Source organism: Trichosurus vulpecula, chromosome 4, assembly GCF_011100635.1.
Source record: "Trichosurus vulpecula isolate mTriVul1 chromosome 4, mTriVul1.pri, whole genome shotgun sequence".
Classification (NCBI taxonomy): Eukaryota; Metazoa; Chordata; class Mammalia; order Diprotodontia; family Phalangeridae; genus Trichosurus; species Trichosurus vulpecula.
In genome coordinates this window covers 61,227,284-61,253,578 of record NC_050576.1, presented here as the reverse complement: position 1 = coordinate 61,253,578, position 26,295 = coordinate 61,227,284, and the positions used below count along the sequence as shown (strand labels likewise).

The 26,295-nt window shown below is 37.7% G+C and overlaps 1 protein-coding gene across 10 annotated transcripts in view; it reads right to left on the bottom strand.

Moving 5' to 3' along the window:
• The window catches only part of DCAF6 (DDB1 and CUL4 associated factor 6), a 176,142-nt gene that overhangs the window by 105,024 nt on the left and 44,823 nt on the right, over positions 1-26,295 (bottom strand). For 9 of the 10 annotated variants that reach the window (XM_036757209.1, XM_036757212.1, XM_036757204.1 and 6 more), the window contains exons 4-5: positions 9,206-9,391; positions 1,545-1,658 (exon numbers count right to left, since the gene is read on the bottom strand). In XM_036757209.1, coding sequence (XP_036613104.1) covers positions 1,545-1,658; positions 9,206-9,391 — 300 coding nt within the window. Of the gene's footprint in view, positions 1-1,544; positions 1,659-9,205; positions 9,392-21,303; positions 21,391-26,295 lie in introns of those variants that run through there. The other variant, XM_036757213.1, reaches the window with a different exon arrangement.

The window sequence follows — 26,295 nt, the reverse complement described above, 5'->3', positions numbered from 1 at the left end:
TCTTCTCTATCCCCATATTATCTGCCCTATAGCTGGGTTCTCTCACCTTTGTTTATTTTTTTTTAGCAGCTTGTTATTTGTCCTCCCGGGTATGGAGAGTGCCTCTGGCCTCAGGTCCCTCTTACTGTTATTTTCTGAGATTCATAGGCCCAAACCTCGCACTCCTCTCCCCTTCTAAGCCACAGTTAGGGCCATCAGGCACATTATGCTGGAAATGCTCTTCCTGAAATTTGCAATTCTCCCCTCTGGCCTGGAACGGAAACCAGGAACTCAGCTCTCCTCTAAGTGCCCACAGACAACAGTGTCCCTGCCCCACTGCTTCTGCACTCTCCAGGTGTGTGCTAGTGCTTTCTTGCTTTCAGCCTCAGCTCCGACCATGTCCCTCGGCAGCAGAGGGTCCTTCAAGCTTCCCCTACTCAGAAGTCTGGACCTCCCTACATCCCCTCCCCCAGTCTGTGAGGTGAGAATTCCTGTGGCTGAGGCTGGGGCTACCTCCCAATACTGCTGCCCCCAGGACTTGTTATTTCAGTAGAGGGAGAGAGTCTGGAGGTGGTCTGCACTTCACTCAAGACCACTGCTCTGCCCCAACTCATGTTTTTTTTGCTGCTCTATGCTCACCCTGAAGCACTAATTTGTCTTGGTTGTGGAGGAAATCTAGAGCTTGGAATTTTCTGACCTATTCCGCCATCTTTCCCAGGACAGAGGAGATTTTGCTTCAATTGAGGAGGTGGTGGTTGGGGGAAACTTCCCCCATATAATCCACAAAGCAGATAATTGAGAATTGACTGTAAATTATTTCTATGCTATAAATGACCAATCCTATTGGACCATAAAGCATCTTTAACAGAAAAAATATTAAATAAAGCCCCCAAAGTAAGATTTCTTTAGTTACTTTGTCATATTTGCCAGAGGAAAGCTAATTAAAAATTATAGGCACTACCCCCCCACCCCATGCAAAATGAATCTATTATACTAAATGAGATAACCTGAACCACATTTTTAAATGTGCTTCCCAAACTGACAGATTTCAGTTACTCTTATGTCATAGTCTAGCTTTAGGTATAGGTTTCCTGATATACATAAGAAAAGTAAGATAATGCTGTTTATATCCTGATATTAAGAAATTCATGTGTGGCACAACAGAGACAAGAGAACTAAAAATATTGTCCTGAGGTCCCACTAATTATTTAGGTGATATTGGTCTAGTCAATTAACTTCTCTGGATCTCAATTTCCTCAATCTGTAAAAAGTAGAAGTGGTATTTATAAGCACATATAATTTTAGAGACCTACACTTCTGACAAGAGCAATATATTAATAGAACATCTGATTCTTAAGTGTTTAAAACCACTGTATTATCTTGTTCTTGCTTTATCATCTGTAATTGTTGGATTTCAACTATGTTAGTGAACTGAACCAAGGAAAGAACAAGTAAAGAATGCCAATTTCCATAATTCTTTAAAACAGGTGTAAATGCAATGTCTATGAAGTAATTTTTAAAAATCTGTTCTTTCTGTAATCTTTTCACTGAAATTTGATTCTTACATCTTTGCAATCTTCTTTTGTACAACTCGTCTTGATGCGGGTATCAAACCACCTAACAGTCCCATCTTCACCACAAGAAAGAAAAGTATAGGGATCATTTGGTACTGTCATAATCTGAAATTTAAAAAGAACACACACTCATTTATGCATAGTCACTTGTAACAGATTCCATTACCATACCTGTAGGAGGATTTCCTGCTAAAATCATTCCAGATGAATTTTTAACTTATCATATTTTCTATCTCAAAAGAAGCTGATTCTTCCGAGATTACCCCTGAATATATGGAAAGGCTTTTTTCCTTATTTCCTTTGCTAGTATGCATTTAATTAGATGTCCTTGCTTTATTTAAATTAATGAGTCTCCCTATTTGGTTTGATAAAGGCAACATCAAATGGGATTTTATGAGGTGTGACTCTGAAGATATGACAAAAGAGGATCTTGGATTTGGGAGGACCTGTCAGAGCTCCAACTTGGGCTAGACTTAAAAGCAGTCACCCAAGATTTCTAGTGCCGTAAGTGCCAAAAAATGCATCATCATCTATTCAACATTAATTGAAATTTATAGAATACTTTAAGATATGTAAAATGTTATCAACTACATGATCTCATTACAAGTAAGGCTGATGCAAAAATTATGGATGAAAAAGTCTTTTCATCAGCTATGTTGCGGAAAACTGTAGCATCAAAGCAGAGCTAACAACGGAGAAGAGGCTGAACTATTAGGCTCCTATTTTGCTTCTCTTTTCTCTGTGAGAGAAAATGATCTTTGGATTAGAAGAGACAAAACAAAATTGAAGATGTAAGAAATGAGGGGAAGAGTTTTGTTTCCACAGAGTTGAAGGTGTCCTTCTACCCCTCCCTCACCCCAGCTTTAGCAGAATGTAAGTCAGGTGACTGATTGGAACTACTTCCAATCAGAGCTCTGATCTAGCAGAAACTAGGCCTCAGGTCAGTCAGGTGAAAGGTCACAGGCTTGTGAGCATGATTAAACTAGCCATTTGAGGACTGTGTGACGCAGGCAGTCAATCTGGCCAATGAAGAGCCTGGCAGGAGATTCGAAGGGAAAGTCAATAAAAGGACTGGTGTCCATCTGAATCCTTTGTACTCTCCTGTACTCTGTTCAGGGGATATGCTCATTTATTCAGACTGAATAAATGTAAAACATAATTAAAATGCCCCCGCTTGGGTGGCATCCTTTCTCATGAGAAAGCAATAAAATTCCTTTCTACTTTCTACCTTGAGAAGCCTCTGAATTTAATTTAGGGAAGGGTCACTGTCCCACACAGAGAGGAGGAAGGTGCCACCTCTCTATAAACAGAGATTTTAAGAGATGACAGAGAACTGAAGAAATGCTGCAAGGACTTGAGAAAAGCAAATGTTGCCCCAGTTTTCATAAACAGGAGGAGAATGGCCAAGTGACCTTTATTTCAATGTCTGGCAAAATTTTAGAATTAATTATTAAAAAGATCACAGAGAACCAGTCTGGCTTCATCAAGAACAGATCATGTGAGGAAAACTAAATGAAAATAAATGGACAAAGAATCCTAATGGAGACTTAAAGGGAAGAAGTGAAAATGTTTAATGTCACTTTAAGTATCAAAAGTAATTAATTGAAATATAAACAGTTATTAAATAGAGTTGATTTGCTGTTGAAGTTAAGTTTCTAATAAGACATGCTCAAAAGATACAAGTGTAAAGTGCTTGGACTGTGCATGGCACATAGTAGCCATTATATAAATGCTTATTCTATTCCTTTCACAACAGATTAAACTTATTTCCTTTTGCATAATTACTATATAAATAAATTAGGGATATTCTGTAGATATAGTTTAACTAGATTTTAACAAAGCACTTGATAAAGTCCCTTGTTCTATTTTTGTGGGAAAAATGGAGAGACAAGGTAGATGACAATACAATTAGGTATATTAGGAATGGTTGAAAGAGTAGTGAGTGTTTGTTGTCACCTTGGAAGGAGAGGTCTAGTGGAGTGACCCAGAAATATGTGCATTAGCCCTCTGCTATTTAACATTTTTTATCAGTGTCTTGTAATAAGGCACTGACAACATGCTTATCCAATTTGCAGTTTTATAGGAGAATGAATTAAGGTAGCATTTATTATGTGTTTAATACATTTTGAGCACTTTACCATGTGCTAGGGATACAATTACACAACCAAGATCATCCCCATTCTCAAGGAACTTTTGTCATCACACTGGAATGGCCAAGGAAGGGTGCTCTGATTTGCAAAATCACAGATATGATGAATGTTGCCACTGGTGAGTTTATAAACAGCAGCAATGATAGTACTTATTTGATTACATTTCCCAGAGGAAGGATCTGTGGTATATGGAGGTGGCAAGGAAGATGGCAAGAAAGTGGCCAGGAAGGAGGGTTGGAAGCATGATCTGAAGGTCTGGGTTAAAATAGTGGTCTGTGGGAGTATGGAGTCACTGACTAGTCAACTGGGACTGCTTGGCCCCAGGGTAGGAATTAAGCTTAATTGTATTAAGCCTCCCAGAATATGATCTCTGCATATCTGTAGGGCACAGCAACAGGACAAGGACTCTCATTTTCCTTTTTTTTTTCGTCTCCAGTGCTTAGCACAATGCCTGGTGCATAGGAGGCACCGGATAAATAGAATTAAATGACACTAAGATGGGAGGGATAGTTAATACACCATATAATAGAGTTAAGATCCAAAAATACCTTGACAGGTCTAAACCCTGGGCCAAATTAAATAAGATTAAATTTAAAAGGGATAAATGTTTTTTTTAAAAAAGCCCTTTCAGAAGTACAAAATAGAAAAGTTTGGCTAGATAGACAGCGATTCACCTGAACAGGTACTAGAGGTTTTAGTCAAGTAAAAGCTCAATATTATTCAACAGTGCAATAATGTGCCATCAGAGGAAGCTGCATTTAAGCAAGGCATAATATTCAGAGATAGAGAAAGAAACGAGGTGTGCTTAGCCTGGAGAAAGGTTTTAGAAGGCACAAATTCTACTTTAACGACTGTCATTTGGACGAGATACTGGACTTGTTCTGCTCAGTCCAAGAGGACAGAACTTTAAACAATGGATATAACTGGCAAGGACAAATTTAGGCTTCCTCAAACAAATAACTTTCTAACAATGAAAGCTCTCCGAAAACGGTATAGTTCTCTCAAAATGCAGCTGGTTCTTCGTTTGAGGTCTTCAAGCCAATGTTGGCCAACTATGGGCTAGATTACATGGCATTCCATTAATATTAATTAAAACAGTAATTAAGCAGTAGAATCCTTTTATTCTATAGAAAAATAAGTAGCTTTATTTCCCCAGTTGCTGAGAAGGCTCAATATGAAAAAGAGTTTGAACAGTTTTCCAGGTTTAGGTCTTGAAAGGTTCTCTCTACCCTCACCACCCTGAAATAAACACCAAAAAATTACACACACACACACACACATATGCATACACACACATGCATATATATATATATATATATATATATATATATATATATATATGTATGTATAGAGCTCTAATAAAACATCAAGAGTTTGAAATTATCTGAACTCAGAATTTTTGAACATGTACAAGGAGTAATCAAACAATTCAAATAGCTTTTTACATGAAAGGGAGGTTAGTCAAGGGAGTTTGCCAGATCAATCTGATAAGTATAACTTTTCACCTATACAGTATGGACATATCCACTGATACCTTAAGAGGACAAAAATAATTTCTGATTGGTTTGCAGCGACCAGGATGTCATTTAAAATGACTGGTTGCCTAAGACTCTTAAGTGGACCAACAAAACTCTTATTGAAGGTGTTACCTTCATGCCAGCCCACAAACGAAAGCTGGCAGACCAATCTTTCATTTTTCTTCTAGACAGTAACCGCTAGAAGGAGGGGGTTTTCAGTTAATGTTGTCTTGGAGCAGAAGCACATGGCAGACATATACACACTTGCTTGCCAACACAGAAGAGCAGAGTTCCTGAGAGTATACATTACCATCAAAAGACATAGGAGCAGTTAAAACAGTATCATAAGTTTTTACAGAAGTACTGGGCAAAAACAGGAATAGAAAGGGAACTCTCAGAGATGATCTAGTCTAATCCCCTCATTTTACAAATAAGAAAATGGAGGCCTGTAGAGGTTAAGTGACTTGCCCAGTAATCATTAGCAGTAGTCATTAGAAGTAGGATTTGAACCCAGACTCTGATGCCAAAGCCAGTGCGCTTTCCTAGATACAACTAAGATGTATCACTAGGTACAATGACATGGTCTGAGAGTAGAGTTCATGGGCAATGTTCTTGTATCCCAACCCCTTTTGTAGAATGGGGGAATCTTCACTTTCTAGGCTGCAATCCTAGAATTGAGCTTTCTGGCAAAAAAGTGATATTTTTGTGTGCAGCACTAACCCCAAGGATTGCCTCTTGAGTAACTCCAAATTTGAGAATTTGGGGAGTTGGCTGCTTGAGAAAAGGGAAGTTCCTGAGGAACATACCTCTTGGAAAAGAAGAAGGATCCTTCTATGGTCCCCTTAACCAGAGATCTCTCTAGTTCTAGGCCTCATAGAAGCATAAACTGTATCATGTTCTCATAACCAGTGAGACATATTAACTAAGAGGCTTTAGACAGTCAAAAAGAGCCCACCATTAATTGCTAAAAAGCCACTGATATCTCAAAAGCTGTCATGGAGAAGCCAGCATAGATCAATACCTTGCTACCCTCCTGCTAATATTATAATTTGCTCTCAGACTGTGGATCTGATCATGAAGGGGGTACATATCTAGCTCCAAAGCATATCTGCCTTCTGTGGGCAACTTCAAGTCTAGGAGAAACTTGGTAAGCCTGTAGGAGAGAGAGAATGTCTAAAGGTTGCTCTGATGGCCAACCCAAGTTCGGCTCCTTTCTGAAGGGAGGTTATTGGCTACTATGAGTGCTTCTGAGGGCTTTGTGTGCTTTCTGTATCTATTTATAGGATGTACTTCACTTGATATGCACTTACTACCTTGAGTTCTAATGGCAGTTGGAAACTGTAGTGCCCTCATTTCTGAAAGTCTACACATGAGCCTGTATGGAGTTTTTCTAGACTCTTGGTGAAAGGTTACAAGACAAAGGGGGGAAAAATGGCCTTTTCTGGTCAGTCCCTGATAACAGACATTCACCAAGTAAGCCCAGAGCTTGGAGGGGTAGGGATGGGGAAGGAGGCCCTAAGCTTTTAGATACATACAAAAGTGCTGAACAACAAGAAAGATACCTAGAATAATAGCTATACAAAATGAGGTCCTACAAGATATGGCATGACAAAATGCTTTTCTGAAAGGCATTCCAAGTAGAATGGACGTGCTGGAGGAATGGCGAGCAAGCTTGAGTCATCTTTTACTATCAGTTTCTTTACCATAAACTCTATTACTGGAATTTAAGGCCAATATCTGTGCCATTTTTTCATCTAGTTATACCTAGCACTAGGAGGCAGCTAAGTGGCTCAGTGGATAGAGCACCAGTCCTGGAGGCAGGAAGACCTGAGGTCAAATCTGACCTTAGACACTTACTAGCTGTGTGACCCTGGACAATTCACTTACCTTGCTTGCCTCGGTTTCCTCATCTGTAAAATGAGCTGGAGATGGAAATGGCAAACATTCCATTATCTTTGCCAAGAACACCCCACGGACAGAATAATCCCTGGGGTCATGAAGAGTTGGACCTTAGTGAACAACAACATACCTAGCATAGCACCTTACAGCAAGAAAGCATTTAATAAATATTTATTGTAACTGAACTAAAATCATCTAAGATTTTTATTTCTTGCTAGATTTTCTTTTTGGAGTTTTAAGTTTTATTTATCCCTCAACCTAGCTTTAGTAGATTTAGGCAACCAATTTGAATACACGTAATAAACTGGCACCTGTTTACAGTATCTACATTGTTTCTACATCTTCTGTTGAACAGAGTATGACAGACATCCTTGCAAAAACTGAAATGTAAGTGAAGAGAAGCCACCAATGGAAAAGCACATCCCCCACCCTCACCCCCACTTCTATTGATTGCATTCTTAAATAGGAAACACATACCTATGAAGCAAGATGGGGGTGGAGAGGAGATCAATAAGAGGAAATAAGTTTTCTACCTTCCACAGATTAAAAAGTAAACCATTCTTGCTAGATTTTTAAAGTGAAGAGTAAGGAGCCTGTTGTTTCATGAAGAGGTTAAGTTTTGCTTCTTTTTCTCAAGGCAGATACTCCCTGTTCTCATTTCTTCCCTCTCTCCCCACCTCTGGGAACTTGAAGGGTCCCCAGGGAACTGTATGTACCAAGTCTCTTCACAATTGGGGTCTGAGGTATCTAAGCAACCATCCTGACCCTATTATATAACTTCCAGTCTAAAGATAAGATGAAACTTTTAGGGTACAAATTTGGGGTGCACAAGGTGCACGTATCTACTCTTAAGGACATTGTGGCTTTCAACCTTTTTTTTTTTGCAACATTATTTCTAGTGAAGTCCTGTTTTCATGGACCCAGTTCAAATTATTAGGTGAGTATACCCAGAGCTGTCTTATTTCCTTTGGTGCCTCTTTCTTTGTGCATACTCACATTTTTCATAAAGCTTTCCCCAACTACACAGGTAAGAAGCTGTGATTTCTTCCCAACCCCATTCTAAATACAGAACTCCCTTCTTGCCTAATGATAATCATGAAATGTAATTATCTTTTGTCTGAACATAGTCTAAATACTCAATTACTTTAACTAGGATCTTAAATTTACTATACCAACTGTTGTTCTTCAGTCATTTCAGTTGTGTCGGACTCTTCGTGACATGATTTGGGGTTTTCTTGACAAAGATATTGAAGTGATTTGCCATCTCCTTCTCCACTGGATTAAGGCAAACAAAGGTTAAGTGACTTGCCCAGAGTCACACAGCTAATAAGCGTCTGAGGCTACATGTGAACTCAGATCTTCCTGATACCAGGCAAAGCATTCTATCCACTGAGCCAGCTAGTTGCTTCCTCATGTAATAATCCAATAATGATAAAAATTAAAGAATTATGACTTCACAGCAAACAGATATACAAATGAAGGAATCCAGACAAGATAAAAAGCTACAACTTCCTGTCTATGAAAAGATAGACAACCTCTGTCTTCCTGGGGCTTAGTAGGTTATCCTTTAGTAGGGGTATAGAAAGAGTTATAGTTAACACAGGAAGGTCAAAATAATAGACATTAAATGCATTAGAGATGAAAATCAATCAATAAATATTTGTTAAGGGCCTACTCTATGCCAGTCACTGTGCTAAGCTCTGGAAAACAAAGTATTCTGTTAAGTTTGAGTGGAAAAAAGTCATTACCAGCTGGGGGAAAATGGGAAAGGAACACCAGGAATTAAATAAAGAAGAAGAGGGAAATCATTTCAGGCTCAGGAAACAGTAAGTAAAGACAGCAGTCAGCAAAGCTTATGGCATGTCTGGGGAGAATAAAGGGTAGTCAGCTTTAGCTGGGCGTGGAGAATGCATGGAAAGAACTACTAAGCTTTTAATTACCTAAACAAAAAATAATTATAAAATGTAACTTTTGGGAAATAACTGAGGAACAACCTAGAACAGCTGGTCAGTGTTTCTGACTTCTCAGACAATAATGATCGTTCCATGCTTCTTTTCTTCCCGTATTAGACTAAATCTGTACTTACCTCGTAAGTAGTTCCATAATGGCACGTAAATTGGCACTGTCTGTTAGTCTCTGCGTCTTGATCGACATTAGTATAAAAAATAACTCCATCTCCAGAACAGGATACAATCTGTTTGTCATTGGTGCAGGGTAAGAATTTTGCACTAAATATATTTGCCCGGTGTCCTGAGCGAATTGTTGTCAAGACCTAGAACACAAAAAGAAAGGCTCTCTGTAAATTCTTTCCTATAAATTGCTTATAGCTGTTCATATAATGATGGAGTAAAGATTAATATTCCCACACCAAACTCACATAATATTTTAAATCTAAGAGATTAGAATTTTATTCTGATGACAACACAATAACTGCATAAAATCAAAGAAGTGAAGCAGATAAAATATATTTTCCCTTGAACAGAAAACAGCCCCCAGTCTCCTGCCAAGTCTGATTTCTCCCCTCACAACATCTTTCATATACTGCACATGCCCTTTTCTTACTCACCCAGTTGCCATCTTGGTGCAGGCTCTATCATCTCACGCCTGGACTATGCCAACAGCTTTCTTGTTGGTCTCCCCACCTCAAGTCTGTTCCCACTCCAGCCTATCTTCCACTCAGCTGTCGTGGTGATTTTACTAAAGCATAGTCCTGACAGTGTCACTCCTCTCCTCCACTCAGTACATTTCAGTGGCTCCCTATGACCTCCAAACTCTGGCTTTTAAAGACCTTCACAAGTTGGCCCCTTCCTACCTTTCCAATATTCTTGCACTTTACTCTCCTCCACATTCTCCATGATCCACTCCCCCATCTTTTCACTGGTTGTCCCCCATGCATGCAATATTCTCCCTCCTCACCTCTACCTCCTGGCTTCCTTCAAGACGGCCCAAATCCCACCTGCAGGAGGACTTACCCTCTATCCCTGCCTCAGACACTGACTAGCAGCATGATCATGGGACGGCCACTTATGCTCCTATCCTTTGTTTCCTTATCTGTCCAATGGGGATAATAAAAACATCTCCTTCACAGGTTAGGAGGATCAAAAGAGAATATGTGGAAAGTAACCCTTCCATTTTTACAGTAAAGATCTCGCACCCTGTTTGTAATTGTTTGCATGTTGATTCTCATTAGAATATGAATTCCTGGAGGTCAAGGAACGTGTCTGCCTTCCTTTAAATCATAGGGCTTATCATATAGTAAGTGTTCACTAAATACTAGCTGACCATCTTAAACTCAAGATGTTGGCAACCTTTTAGAAGTGTAACATGACCTCATTCATTCACTCTCCAGGTCTTTGCCCCCTAATACAAGTACATTAAGAAGCTACAATAGTTTCTACAGCCTTCCCAGAAGACTTATAAGATGGGATTCTTCCCCCCCCAGCTCCCAGGGGTTAAAGAGACACTCAAGGGGGATCATCTAAACTCCCAGTCTTTTCTTTCCTTTTCTACATTCTCTAACATGTCCAGAACTAGCACTATAACTTCACAAAGGTGTTTTCAAGGCATTTCCATCTTAAGACTAGTCTTTTACATGTAAATAAATTTTGTAAAGTGCTTTATGGTTTACAAAGTACTTAAAAACATTTTTAAAAAAGTTTTCTCTTGATAGAAGCAGCTAGTGGTACCATAATGCACAGAGCACTGGGCCTGGAATCAGGAAGACCCGAGTTCAAATCTAGCCTCAGATGCTAGTTGTGTGAGCCCTGGGCAAGTCATTTAACCTCTGTTTTCTTATCTGTAAAATGGGAATAATATACCTACCTCACAGGGTTGTGTTGAGGATAAAATGAGAAAAAACATGTAAAGTGCTTTGCAAACTCTAAAGTGATAATTCTGCTGCTGCTGATGAAGCAAGTGCTGAGAGAAATTAATAACTTGCCAAAATTGTACAGCTGGCAGCTGTGTGAAACAAGATTCAAACTCAGGTCTTTTCAACTCTAGGCCCAGCACTCTAGCCACTCCAGCAGGCTCCTCCTATTCCATAAAAGGTAATACCTTAGGTCACTTTCAGCTAGAACCTTAATTACTATTGCATTAGCAATGTTTAAGTGAGGACCAACTGAAAACAGGGATGGGATTTAAGATGATGGTTTTGATGGGAAAAGATCCTAAGGGAGGGAAGATGGTGGGTAAAAACGGGAGGCCAGAAAGAGAGGCTGATAAAGGATTCAATTCAATGTAACAAGCATTTACTAAATTCCTGATACATGCTGGGCCCTGGGGACACAGAGACAAAACAAAACAATTTCTGGCCTCAAGGAGTTTTCTTGGGAGTGGGGGAGGGGCAATGGCAGGGAGGCAGACAACAGAATTTTTTTAAAGCTCATTTACCAGGGACAGCCAAATTTTAGAGATACAAAGAGAAAAGAAACAGTCCCTGTCCTCAAGTAATGCACATTTTGTCCGGGGACATAAGATGTGCCTATACAAGCACACACACATCTAGGCACGTACAAATCACGTACAAAACTGTTAACTTAACTTTGGAGGGAGGGGCAGCACTATTAGGAAACACCTCCTGTAGAATGTAACTCCTGAGATAAACCTTGAAGAAAATCGGGGATTCAATGAGGAAGCGGTAGGCAGGGAGTGAATTTTAGGCATGGGGAACAGGGCCAAAGCCCAGCAACAGGAACAGCAAGAAAGTCAGCTGAGCTGAACCCTGAGTGCACAGGGAGAGTAATGTTCAGTAAGACTGGAAAGGCAGGATGAGGCCAGATTGAGAAGCACTTTAAATGTCTGACAGAAAAATGTTTATTTGATCCTACAGTAAAGCTTCCTGGAGAGGCGGGCTGGGAGGTGGCGCAAGAGGGATGACACGCTCACATTAGCGGCTGTGTGTCTGATACACAGCACGTTTTATAAATGTTTTATCCATGTATCCACCTATCTAGAAGACTAATTATAAAAGTTAGGATTGTCAACAGAACTATCATTTATGAAACACCTTAAGGTTTGCAAAGTGCTTTATGATATGACCTCATCTCATCCTCACTACAACCCTGTAAGGTTGGAGCTATTTTTACCTCCATTTTACAGATGAGGAAACTGAGATTGAGAGGGAAGTGATTTGCCCAGAGCCACACAGTAAATGCCTAAAGCAGGATTTGAATTCAGGTGTTGCTGATGATCAAGTAGCTGCCCAATTATGGTCAGAGGTGATAAGGACCAAAATTATGGTGGTGCCAATATGAGTGGAGGGGAGACGGATGCAAGAGAAGTGCAGAAATAACAAGATACAACCGACTGAACACGCCACAGGTGAGTGAGAGTGAAGAATGGAAGATTCTTGATTCTACTAAACTAGGAAATAACTATTAGTGAACTGGGTTACTTGAATCCTGGTAGTCCCCTAGGAAAGTTTAAAAATCAGGTAATTTTTGGGAATAAATAGTGAATTCTGTTTTGGATATGCTGAGTTTGAAATGTCTAGGAGACATCTAATTTGAAATGAACAATAAGCAGCTGGTCATGTGGGAATGGACAGAAGGGGATATTTATACAAGAGGTGTGAAGGTAGAAAGAAAAAGACGTAGCAATAGACTGAATATGGGGAGCATGTGGGGCATTACTTCGTGTTACGGAAAAAAAAATGTTGACCCACTTAACATCTCTGGTTGTTTTATGAAATTCAGTGACTTTCACAATATTAGAATGAAGTAATATTACAGCTGAGATGACAAGTTTCAGTTCCCAATTATCTGCTTATATTCACCAAATCTTCCCTCCTATGGTACATTTAGAAAGGATGATTCTTTTAGCATTTCTTTTCAACTGCCCATTTATGCTATAACTCCAATTGCCATTATCATGGATAAGAAAAGCTCATCATACTGATGTGTAAATTTTGTATAAACATAAGCAGTCCTTTGATTTTACTATTTTAAGAATAAAAGCCATCTGAATTTGAATAAGGATAAAGATACAAAACTCTGAGGGGGGGAAAAAGGTGTTTCTGAGCTTCAACTACTTATTGTAAAACAATAAGTTGAATTACAGAAGTTACTGGAGTAAATGAAAGAAAATGCATTTATTAAGTACTTACTATGTGAAAAGCACTGTCCTGCATGCTGGGGACACAAATACAAAATTAAGATATCTCACCTAATAGAGGATACCATATATAGTAGGCTTCATCGTTAAGAAGATAAATCTAACTCCCAAAATTATGTAACACATTTTAAAATCAAATACAAGTGGAGAGGAACAACAGGATGGAGGAAGCAGTATAGGATGGTTTCCCTCCACTACTACTGCTGCACAAAGACCTAAACACACCAGATTAAATCCTGATCAGCAAATCCCAGGAAAAATCACAGTGCTTCCTTTTTTTGTAGCCCAGATCTGTCTAGGGAGACAGAAGCCTGTAGCCAGAAGCAGGTGGGGTGGATGGAGCCTTCAGGACAGAACCTGTCTTGGGGCTTGCTGTGTGCTCTGGGCAAGAAAAAGCCTTTGTTCCAGCACTGAGGGGTCTGATGTGAAGGAAACAGGAATAGGCCAGATGGCAACTCTGTCACTTATACTCCAGAACTCAGTCTCAGATTCAGGGTGGACTCAGAAGGGAATTTGCACTCATGGGGGTGGGGGAGGCTGTTATGATGAGGGAATGGAACAGCTGTGGGCCTGAAGCTGTGTCCTGAGTAAAGAACAGAAGCAGAAGATAGCAGCAACTGTGTGGCGCTGAGTCCAGGAACGGAGTAGCATCTCAGATCCAATTCCAGCCCAGTATGAAGCCTATAGTGGAATAACCCCAGGACAGGAAGTCTAGACCTCAAAGAAGAGTCTGCAATTCTATCATTCTGAAGCTGGAGAGTCTTCCAGCTAACTGATGGGGACTAGATCCAGAAGCAGTCTACTGAAGCTCCAACCAGAGGCAATCCCCACAGCTATGTGCCTCAGACCCAAACCCAGGTCAGGAGCTTGAAAAGCTTAGCCTGCTCTAGGTGTACTAAAAACTTGTAGGTCTCTAGCCCAGGGTCTAACTACAGATTGCCTGTTTTTGTAAGCTTGCAATGGTTTTTACATTAAAAAAAAAAGTTTTATAGTATTTTAAAATGTAAAGTCTATTCTTAGCTAACTGTCACACAAATACAGGCAGCAGACTGGATTTGATCCTGTTGCTATAACTTGTTGATCTCAGCCCTAGCCTAAGTTACTCCTAATGCCCTTAAAGAACATAACACTTAAGACCTGGAAAAAAACATTAATAGGACTCATGAGAATACAAAATAGGATCAAGAACAGCTCAGCTATTCCATGAAGAAGTACGCAGTCTGACCCTAACACAAAGTTCAAAGTTGGGAATTAAGGCTGGAAGAACAAGTAAACAATGAAAGAACTCAAACATTAAGGTGGGAAGAAATTATCTCATATAATCTGAGTATGGCAAGTAAAAAAATATGCAAATAAAGAAGTGATGAGAGGAATATGAAACATTTGAGTCTAACTTTCATCTGAACTGGTTAAAGTAAAAAAAATATACACAACACACAATTGGATAAAAAGATACATTTCACTCAACAGGGAAAGAGAAGGGAAATGAGAGAGGGTTGAACAAGAGGGAGCATAGTTTCAGGAAAGAATTAATTATAAGCAAAGCAAATTCTCACCATGAAGGGTGGCTCATGAAGAGAGACTTAAAAGAAAGAAAAGATAAGAACCTGTGGTTGGGCTCTTGGTGAAGGAAAAAGGGGCAGGAGAGCAGAGGTAGACTGAATCAAACCTAGAACATAAACGCTGAGAACCTCCTCGATCACCAGTCTCTTCTTCTTTGTGAAGAGAGGTCGGGAGACCATGAGAGGAAAAAGTGTAAAAGATAGGATGGAGGGAAATAAACAACAATCACTAATGTGAATGGGATGAATGAACCCATAAAATGAAAAAGAACAGCAGACTATATTAGTAAGTAGACTTCAATGGTATATAGTTTGCAAGAATTAAACTTGAAACAAAGATCAACACAGAATTAAAATAATGAGCTGAGCCAAATCTATTACATTTCAGCTAAAGTAAAAAAGGGGAGAGGTGGTGATTATGATTTTAGGCAAGGCAACAGTAAATACAGACTTAATTAGAAGAGATAAACAGGGAAGCTATATTATGTTGAAAGGTACCACAGATTGAATTAACCTCAGTACTAAACATATATGCAACAGAATGGCATAGCTTTTAAATATTTAGAAATAGTTAAATGAGCAATAGGGAAAAATAGCCAGCAAAACTATAATACTGGGGGAAATCAATGTACTCCTTTCAGAACTAAACAAATCCAGACCAAAAAAAATAAGAAAGAAGTTAAAAACTTAAACAGAATTGTATTGGTAATCATTGAATGGGAAAAGGAATATACATATTCCTCAGCTGTGCATGGTACCTTTGCAAAACTTAACCATGTATTTGGACATTAAAAACCTCACAAAAGAAGAAAAACAGAAATATTAAACACATCTTTTACAGAAAACAATGCAATAAAAATTTATACTCATTAAAGGGCTACTTATTTAATGATTAAAATTAATAGAAGACTAAATAACTTAAGCCTAAAAATAGGTGGGTCAAAAAATAAATCACAAAAACAATAATAATTTCATTAAAGATAATGACAATAATGAGACCACATACCAAATTTGGGATTCAGCCAAAGCAGTCCTTAGGGAAAATTTTAGAACAGATCAACAACTTGAGCATGCAATTAAAAAAACTAGAAAACAAACAAATTTTAAAACCCTGATTCAATACCAGATAGAAATTCTGAAACTCAAAGATTAACAAAACTGAAAGCATAAAAAATACCCAACAATGAATTAATAAATAAAACTAGGAGTTGTAAAACATGTAAACCATTAGCTAATTTGATTAAAAAAAAAAAAAGGAAAACCAAATTAACAGTATCAAAAATTGAAAAGGTAAATTCACAACGAATGAAAAATAAATTGTTAGAAACTATTTCATTCAGTTCTATGACAATGAAACTGATAGCCTAAATGAAATACATACAAAAATGTAACATGCCCAAATTTAACACAATAGAAGATTTAAATAACTCCATGAAGAAGCCAAAGGGGGAGGGGGGGAAAGAAGGGGGAACCAACTTAAACATTCAAAGAACAATTATTCCAATATTATATATTTGGGGGGAAAATTGGAAAAGAAGGGGTCCTACCAAATTCCTTTTATGATAAAAATGTTCTTGATAACTAAACCAGAGGAGTAAAAACTGAGAAAGAAAAATCTTAATGAACTCTAATGCGAAAATGTTAAATAAAATATCAGCAAAGACACTATAGCAACAAATCACAAAGATTATATACCACGACCAGGTTGGATTTATATCAACAGGGTTGGCTCAAATAAACCATTTTTTATTATACAGTTGATTTTAATCCTTTTGACATTTAATTCCTCTTTTATCTACCCTCAAACAGTGGACAGGGCTCAAATGTATACAGAAAGTATTTCTTGTTGGTAAGGTAATATTTATTCCTCAAATCTACCTATTAAATTCTTGTAAAACAGTATTTCAAGTCTTTTTTTTTCCCTTACTGGCAAGAAAATAATCTTTTATTTGGAAGCCAATGATGACTAGAATCCAATCTAAGCTATTAGAATATAGTCCTCTAATTAAAAATTAAGAAGCTTTTGCCTTGGGGAAGGTGTGAGTGTGTTACAAAATATTCCATGAACTAACTACATACTTCCATTTGACCTCATCCAAGAAAAAGTTGAAATCTAAAGGAAATCATTTTCCCTATATTTTTGGTCCACTTCATGTTAAAATGAGGACTTTCCTCAGAAGCTCTTTTGGAAACAAATCAGAAAGACACATAACAAGTCACTGATTTTGTCTAACATGTTTTCTAATTCTAATTGGGCAAAGTCCTTTTAATTTATTGTAACTTATAATGACAAGTTTTAGAAAATAAAAAGTCCTTGTTCATACTCAGGTAAGGAGTTAAAGTATCTATTAAAAATGCATAGTGTTGAGAATTAGTGCTCAAATAACTGAATAACATACTTGCTCTTTGATTTTAGAAAAACTTATCAGCACTGGTAGTACATGCCTTCAATTCCTGCTATAAAGGAAGGCTAAGATTGGGAGATCTCTTGAGTTCAGGAGTTCTGAGCTACAGTAGGGCTCAAGACAATCAACTGTCCACACTAAGTCCTGCACTAATATGGTAAGTACCCAGAGTAGAGGGGCAGCTAGGTTGCTTAAGGTGGGGCCAATCAATCTGGGCCTAACAAATGGAACAGGTTAAAGCTTCTGTACCAAAAGTGTGATTTGGCCAGTGAGTGGCTGGCTATTGTACTTAGAGACTGGGTGAGATAGGGAGACCCAATCTCAAATACATAAAAACAACAAAAAAGAAAGAATGCAGGTTTTAATTTTTTTTCATTAACATAATCACAACACTATACAAAGCAGAGGCATTAAAATTCTGACCACCAGGCATGTCCTCTTAGACAACAGAAATATATCACTACTGTTAATTATAAGGTTTGCTGTCTAATAATGGCTACTTTAGCAAGGAAGAACTTTAAAAATAACAAGTATTTTGTATTTCCTAAGCCAGGGCAATTGTGAATTAAAATTGTCACTTAAAGAAAATTCTGCTCCCTTTTTATTAAAGGAGACTAGTCTGGATATGAAATGTTCAGGCATAAGAAAAAGGGTGAATATTATCTTATATATACCAATTGTGCAAATGTGGGAAAACAAGAAACATAAACAATTAATTCGATGAGGTCACTATGCTATTGGGCAGGACTCTTGTTCCCAGATTTATTGATGTTAAAACAGGGCCATTCTCACTCCGCAGAGGGCTAGCAAAGACCTAAGTGACTGACTTATTTGGAATTCTCTATCATCTCCATTTAAGAAATAGTTCATAGAAACTACTAAGTCATAAAGGATATTTCTATATATAGTCATGGCTCTAAGTAAGTTAAAAAAAAATCAGAGAAGTGTTCCTCTACACATATTCCCAAACTCTATTTTACTCCCACAATATTCATGTACCTACACTGAGTTTTTTATAACAACAACTTTGTCATAGTGCTCCTGGATGTAAACAGTGAACAAGGCTTTAAGTGTATGATGAATTGGCATTCAGAAAATTCTACATTAAGTTTATTTCTATTACAAACAGGGCAAGGGTTGTTTTATAGAGTATGACAACTTCTGGAATCTATTCATGTTGTGGATCACAGCCCAACATTTAGAAAAAGTTTAAACACACTGCTGAGTTACAGCAAAAACCCCTCATAAAGAACTTTTATGTACCATAGCACAGAGATCTTTTGGTCACTCTCTTCTTTAGAATGAATGTAAAATGACCTATCAGCCATTTTAGGCTAAAAACGATACAACTTTATGACCTATGTTTCTCTGGGATATGCAACAACTTGTAGGTCCATCTGATATCATAGGTACGTGAGAGACTTAATAAACTGGCTAAAGTTCAGGAAAAACAATTTCTAGTCAGTTAATCAATAAGCTCCTACTACATGCCAGGCACTGTGCTAAGCAATGGACAAAGGGCAATTGGTCCCAAAGTTAAGATGAAAATCTAGAGGGAAAGTTAGAAATAGAATAGCACTCAGGTCAGGAACCACCACTCTGAGAACCCACACATGATAGAAGGCATTAGCTGTTCATGGAAAAACTTAACAGAAGCAACCAAATCCTAAGACATGATATATAGATGGCTTACTGATAAGGGTGAGGTCTCCGTATACGGCATTATAAAAGAATCAAACTAAAATGAAAAAGAATTTATAAATTTGGAATTATGTCATTATTAACGCACTGGAAATGAAGAATGATAGTGTAGCAAACAAATGCAACTAGACAAACCTAAACAGAAAGGGAGCAGTGCTCATGAAGTAGAGGGAATAAAAGAATTTGAGAATAATGATTTACCAGGGCTGATCAAGTACTATATAAAAGAAACAAGACACCTGCCAGAGACAACAACTCTGGTCACTAAAAAGGTAAACTTTATCAGAAAGCAGGATGGCTAATTAGGCTTTACCTCTGGCCTACATCAAAGTCAATATTCATAAAGTCCTAGATTTAGAAGGGACATGGAGTTCAACTACTCCAGCTTCTCTACAGACTGCCCATGATATTTCTGACAGGTGGTCATCCAACTACTACATGAATAACTCCAAGGATAGGTAACTTACTAACTCCCAGCCTATTCTAAATTGAAATGATCTTCAATAATAAGTATTCCTATAATCAGATTATAGGGAACATTCACTGATTTCAAATAGTTGAGTTCTTTATTTCACTTTTTGTAAGAAAATGCCTCTTGGCAAAATGAACATTCTGAAGACACAGTTAAGCATGATTTCTAAATCACTTAAGTATTTGTCCTTCTAAGTGCCTACTAAAGTTTCAAAGACATGCTATGTGTTTTCCTTCATTCTAATCAGCTGTGTCAGAAATCAGATTCAGAGCTTTACATCCTTCCATATCCAAATGCTCTCATTAATTTTTCTCTATGGCAGAGCATTATTTTAAGCTATTATTAAATAAAATTCTGAGGGTCAGAAAAAGATTTTTCACAAGATCTTGGTGGTTCAATGTGTTTATAAAATTATTTTCTTCAGATAAGATGATTTTAATGTCATAGATATGCTAATTATTGTCATTAAACTATCAATTATACATTAGTATGAATACAGTTGCCAATAATAATATATTTATATATTACTTTAAAGCTTCCAAAGTATTTTTCTCACAATGAACCTCTAAGGTAGACAGTACAAGGATTACTACTCACATTTTCCAAGCAAGTTAACTGAGAATGAGAAAGACTAGGTAAATTGTCAAGATCTTGACAATCAAGCCTTGGATACAACATAGTAAAGCCAAATTAAACAGAAATTTTCTGACTTCAAGTTCAATACACCAAACTGTTTATTTCTTATTTTTTGACAGAAACTTTTAAGATGGTTGGTTGCTATTCATTCAATCTTACTAAATATAATTAAAAGATTTATTTCTAGAAATGAAATTTCAAGAAACCAGTTCTACAGGAAAAAATAGCAGCTTTAAGGTTTGCAAAGTACTTTACAGATATCATCTCATTTGATCCCCACAATAACCATAGGAGGTGAGTACTATTTCTATTTTACAGATGAAGAAATTAAGACTGAGAGAAGTTACATGACTTGCCTCAGGATCACAAAGCCAGAAAGCGTTTGAGGCAGGATTTGACTCCAAGTCCAGGACTCTATCCACTAAACCAACTGGCTGCCTTTAAACTGAACCAATGACTAAGTTTGGAAGCTTTCCTTCCCTATAATGATCTTGACAATTTAAATATCTTATAATTTTTTTAGAAGAAGTAGTATAACATCAAATGCAAATACATATACACACAAGAAATCGATATTTTTGCTCACTGAAGTCTTACTTTCACATATGGTCAGCTATGCAAAGTATTTTACTAAAAATGATTCATTCATTCACATTCATAAAAGAGTGAGACAAGTTTCTCTTTCTGTAGGATAAATCAGAAATGCTATATATTTGTCGAGGGCCAGAGAAAGCCTAAGTATAGCTAGCACTAAAGCCACCACGTCATAAATGAAATGGGAAGCCCTGGTGACAGAGCAGATACCACCTAAACAATTGTAATTATACCATTTAAAAAACTTGAATAATGGCAATATATAATATACCACATATACATTGTTATATTTTGTTTTGGAACTGTGCCTGACCAGTAAAAAAGATAATAACTTTTTTGTACCACTTTAGAGCACTGTAAGAGATATCACTAGTTTAAAAAATATAAAGAATTATCTAAGCTTTTCATCTAATGCTTTTATTTTCTTATAACTTCAAGCTGTTTTAGGAAATACTGTCCCATCAGTCCCTTGCAGCTATAAAAGAAAACAAAGTTGGGATTATCACCTTTAAATGCATGCCATAATTCTCTGTTTATATGAAAAGCCAAACTTAAGAAAATGGATATGAAATTTTAAAGCTTGAGTATAAATGAGAGCTTAAAACATTCACAAAATGTGCGATGTTTCAAGGTTTGAAAAGGCACTGTGGTTTAAATAATGCCTTAGAAATTAAAATTTTAAAACTGCACTGTGACTCACCCATATAGTTCTCCCCCTATTGAGGAGGACAGCAGGCAAAAGTTTAGGACAGAAGAGGTCTGTGAGTAAGGTGTACAGGGCTGCAGCCAATCTGACAGCTCTGCTCCTTCCCTGTAGACCAGAGTGGCACCAAGTCCTGGGGCAGGTGGAAAACAAAGGCAACAGTCACCAATGACACTTACCCATGTGACACTTACTTATCTGATTTTAGGAATAGTTAGTATTAAAGTCCAAACCAACTCAGAATGGGCTGCACTAGGAGTTAGTGAGCTCTGAATCCTGAGAGCTGTCAAAGCAGTAGCCAGATGTTGACCACGTGTCAGGAGTATAGTGATGGGGACTCATGCTTCTCTAAGGAGTGGGAACGGATGAGCTCCATAGTCCCTTCTAAATCTGGAGTTTTATGAATCCTATCTTTCACCTAGGCTAAAAAAACAAACAAACCAGGGTTTGCCCAAATGACTATACTGTACCGGGAATAAGAGGTATAGGATGCTTTTTCCAAATAATGAAAAGAAACCTATAGATGGGATCAAATGTGTGAAATAGTTCCAATGTTTTTGGTATGCAGAAAATGCTATAAAAATTAGTTACTACGATGTCCAGGTACTTTTAAATTTTCATAAGTTAAAGAAAGTATTCAGGTTAAAAAAGTCAAATTTAGATGAATTTTTTTTTCTTAAAGATTCATGCTAGCAACTTAAAAGCTAACTCCTTTGTAATTTCAAAGTGTTGCCTTTTTGAGTTAGAGGAATCTTTAAAATAACTGGTGAATGTAGAGTAAGCAGTACATCAATGTAAGTCAACTTTAGGATGAAATAGTAAATAAGCTTCAATATAAAATGTGAGGAAACACTTTTACATCTTTAAGTTATGTTTACATAATTAATAGGAAGAAAGCTTATACCTTTAACAAAGGCAACTATTAAGAAATTTTGCTTTGGAACTGCTGCTGGAAGCATGTAGAAATTGTGAAACACAGACTTTGCTTTTTAAGAAATTCTTTGTGTGTCTTAATTATTTGTTAGAAACAAAGAGGGAACATAAGGAAATAGAAAACAGAGAAGATGAGCTTATAAAAAAAACTATCTACATGGGTTTCAAGTTTTGGGGGGATTTTCTTTATTTTGACCAAGGAAGAGAAGGATAAAAAGGAAAAATTGCATTTTGGTGAAAAGACAGAGAAAAAAAGAATTATGGAACCATATTAAAGTAAGAACAGGAGGGGACTTTGGAGTTCATCTAAATTACAAAATCATAGAATGTCAGAACTGGAAAGGAGCTCAGACATCACTTATTTCAAACTCCTCCTTGATAGATGAGGAAACAGGTTCAGGGCTGAAGTGACTTGTTTACCATGACACCAATTAGTTTTAGAGAGCCATGGTAAAGACTGAAGGAGGAAATCTTGTGCAGTGAATTCCAAAGTAGATAAAGAAGATCTCAGATGATGTAGCAATTGAAATAAATATGTATTAAGCTCCTCCTATATGCAAAGTGCTATGCTAAGTGATGGAAATAACTTGAAAAAACCTTAAATCTAATAGGGGGAATAAGATATGTATACAAATAGAATACAAAGTATAACATGACAACGAAAAAGAAAAAGATCTGAGGTGGGGGACATCTATTATTTTCACCTGGTGGAAAGGTTTAATGAAGGAAGGCACCTGAAACAGACTTGACCTAAGGCAGATGTTCTTAATGTTTTTTGTATCCCAAATCACTCTGGCAGTCTGGTAAAGCCTCTGGACTCCTTCTCAGAATATTGTTTTAAAATGCATAAAACAAAATACATAGGATTATGAAGACAATTAAAAGTATAAACCAAGATGTCAATTTTTTTCTTCATCCACGTTCCCAGGCCCTTTGAAATCTATCCATTGACCCCAGGTTAAGAATTTCTGATGTAAGAGATGGATTCAAAGAGGTAGAAAAATGAATGTATGGGGGGGGGGGAGCCAACACAATACACTAAGGCTAGAGAAGTCATTTTAAAATTGAGAAATTGACAGTAAACTGTTTAGATTGTGTGAAGAAAAGAGAATGAAATAAGACCACAAAGGCAAGTTGGAAGCAGATTATACAAGGCACACATGCTAGTGAGTCATAGACCCTTCTTTGGAATGGAATTTTTAAATGCACAAACTATATAGGATTACAAAGGAGATCAATTATATTGAAAGCTATCCAAATATAAAAAAAAAAAAACTTGCACACTTAAAGTTAAGAATTTGTATGTTATCAAGATGAGGAGTATACATTTCATCCTACAAGCAACCAGGAGGTAATTTATAGGCTTTTGAGCAGGACTGATATGGTTAGTTGTGTTCATCAAATATTATAGCAGTTAAGGGTATGGGGGAAGGTGACAGGAAAAAGGGGGAAGAGGAGGACTGGTTAGGTGACTACAATGATTCAGGAAGAGTTAAATAGACCTTGAAAGAGAGTGGTCAAAGTGAAAAAGGAGAGGTCCGTGTGAAAGAGACTGCAAAGGTAAAAACAGTAAGATTTGGTAAATGATTTGATGTTGGAGGGTAAAAGAGAGGGAAGAATAAAAGGTGACTTCAAAGATGGCACCAAAATCAACCAAAATGCATTATGTGAGAGGAGGTACACTTTTGGGGGCAGGAGTTGGTTCTCAGGAGAACATTCAAATGTAGATATATATCTAGCAGAAAGCTGGAAATGAGAGATTGGAAAAGAAAGAAGAGATGAAGGCTGGATAAACTGATTTAGGAGACATCTGTTTATCTTTCAATGGATCCATGATTTCACTGATGTTAACTGGTGCAGACAGCTGTCTATCAATTCCTTCTCATCCTCTTTGATTTCTGCCCATGTTGTCCCAAAGAGTCTTCAGAGATCTTACCCAACTTGTTAAAAGGCCTTCTCTTAAGTTTTTTTTAACCTTTCATGGGAACCATAACACAGCATATGGGTGGTACAGAGTCATAGAAATATCAGAATTAAAAGGGCTTCTCTGAGGCCATCTAGTGGAACCCATATCTAAACAAGAATCCCCTCTACAGTATCTCCTTGCTAGATATTGAGCCCAATGACCTCCAGTGAGGGAGAAGGAGACCACCACCACCTAAGGGTGCACCTTTCACTTTGGGATATTCGAATGTGCCAGAAAGCACACTACAACTGGTTCCCACTGCTTGCTCTTAGTTTTGCCCACTGGCTGAGAACAAGTCTCACCCTTTTCCACAGGATAGCCCTTCTAATACCATGTCTCTCATCAAATCTCACACAACTTTTCCATCTTGTTCATCTGCCTCTGGACAGTCTCTAGACTGTCAGTGTCCTGAAAATAGGGTGCCCAGAATTGAACATGATACTCCAGATATGGTTTGACCAAGGAGGAGAAAAAAAAAACAAAAAACTATCACCTCCTTAGGGTCAGACACTATTCCTTTGTTAATGCAGCCTAAAATTGCATTACCACATTTTATGGTGTATTGCTTTCCTTACTCTTGCTCCCTTTTTTGTGATCTTTCACTTCCTGGATAATATCACTCATACCACTTTCTGCATACAGTTTACCTATGCAGAACTGGCATTGCTCTACTGGGTTTCCCCCAATTTTGATTCTCAGAGACCGTGATAATTCATGTTGTTCAACCATATAATACCGTGAACTTTTAACATTGGTGTTAAAAAAACGAATTTCAGTGGCAGGAAGGAACTTGGAATGCTTGAGAGAACTGTGCAATTTCCCAAAAACTATCTAAACAGTTCTCTTCCTCCTATTTGCTTCTGGCCCAGCCCATCTTACACTTGCAGGGACTGCCCTGGTGATATATCTATGAATGTACTTGGCTCAATAGATGATCCATTCAACTGTATGACATATTTTGGACACCAGGATTGTCTAAATACCTCCACATGTATTGAAGGTATCCATGACAACAGCATGACAATTTTTATAACAAAACATCTTCAGTCACAAATTTTAATGAAAGGCATAATGAATCCAAACCCGTGACTGTGCTTACGGCTGTTGAATACAAAAAAAATGAATAAAAATCCAGGAATATTTATAGCATCTGGAGAGTAAGCCATGATCTTGAAGGCTCCCTTACAGCAGGTATTCTCTCATGTATATGTTAAGACAGTTAGAAGTGAGGAGGGAAGGCATCTAAGGTGTGATGGACAGCTTCTACAAAACATGGAGGCAAGGGGTGGAAGAACAAGTTTGGGAAACAGCAAGTAGGTCAGCTTGGCTGAAAGGTAAAACGTGTCAAGGGGAAGAAAGTGAAATAAGTCTAGAAAGGTGGGCTGGAAGTAGACTGTGAAGGACTTTAGATACTGGACTCAGGAATCTGGATTTCATCCTAGAGACACTAAGGAATTATTGAAGATTTGTGATGGAGCATGGATGACACTGTGTGCTGATTGCATCAAGCCTCAGAACATTACAGTGTCTTCACAGCAAGATCCATGACATTACTCAAAAGAGACTAGCCTGAAAACCTTCACAGGAAGAATGAAATGGATGAAAATTTAAACAATAAGGATCGGTAAGCTTGTCAAAGGAGAAATATCTAGAGATAAGAAGTCTGATAAAGACAGGGCCTCAGACAGAATGCACTATTAGGAGTCAGAGGGGAAGAAAGGTAGGTGAGTGAAAGAGACCTAAAAAGGAGATTACAACAGGGAGGAGAACCAGGAGAAAGTAGTGTCACGGAAGTTAAGGAAGAAGAGAAGAGTAAGACATGAGCTAGAATGGTTAAGAGTATAAATGCAGATGCAAGGTCAAACAGGATAAAGAGTGAAGCAAGGTTTTTGGTTTCTGTAATTAACCTGGGAGAGAGATGTTCCAGGAAAGTGGTAATGAAAGCCAGACTCTAAACAGTTAAGGAGGAAGACGGCAGGGAGGAAAATGAATCGGTGAAGATTCCTTTCCTACATTCTACCCTGGGGATGCAATGTGTACAGTATAATTTCAGAAATTAGTGAGCACTAACAACTAGGGAGAGGGATCAA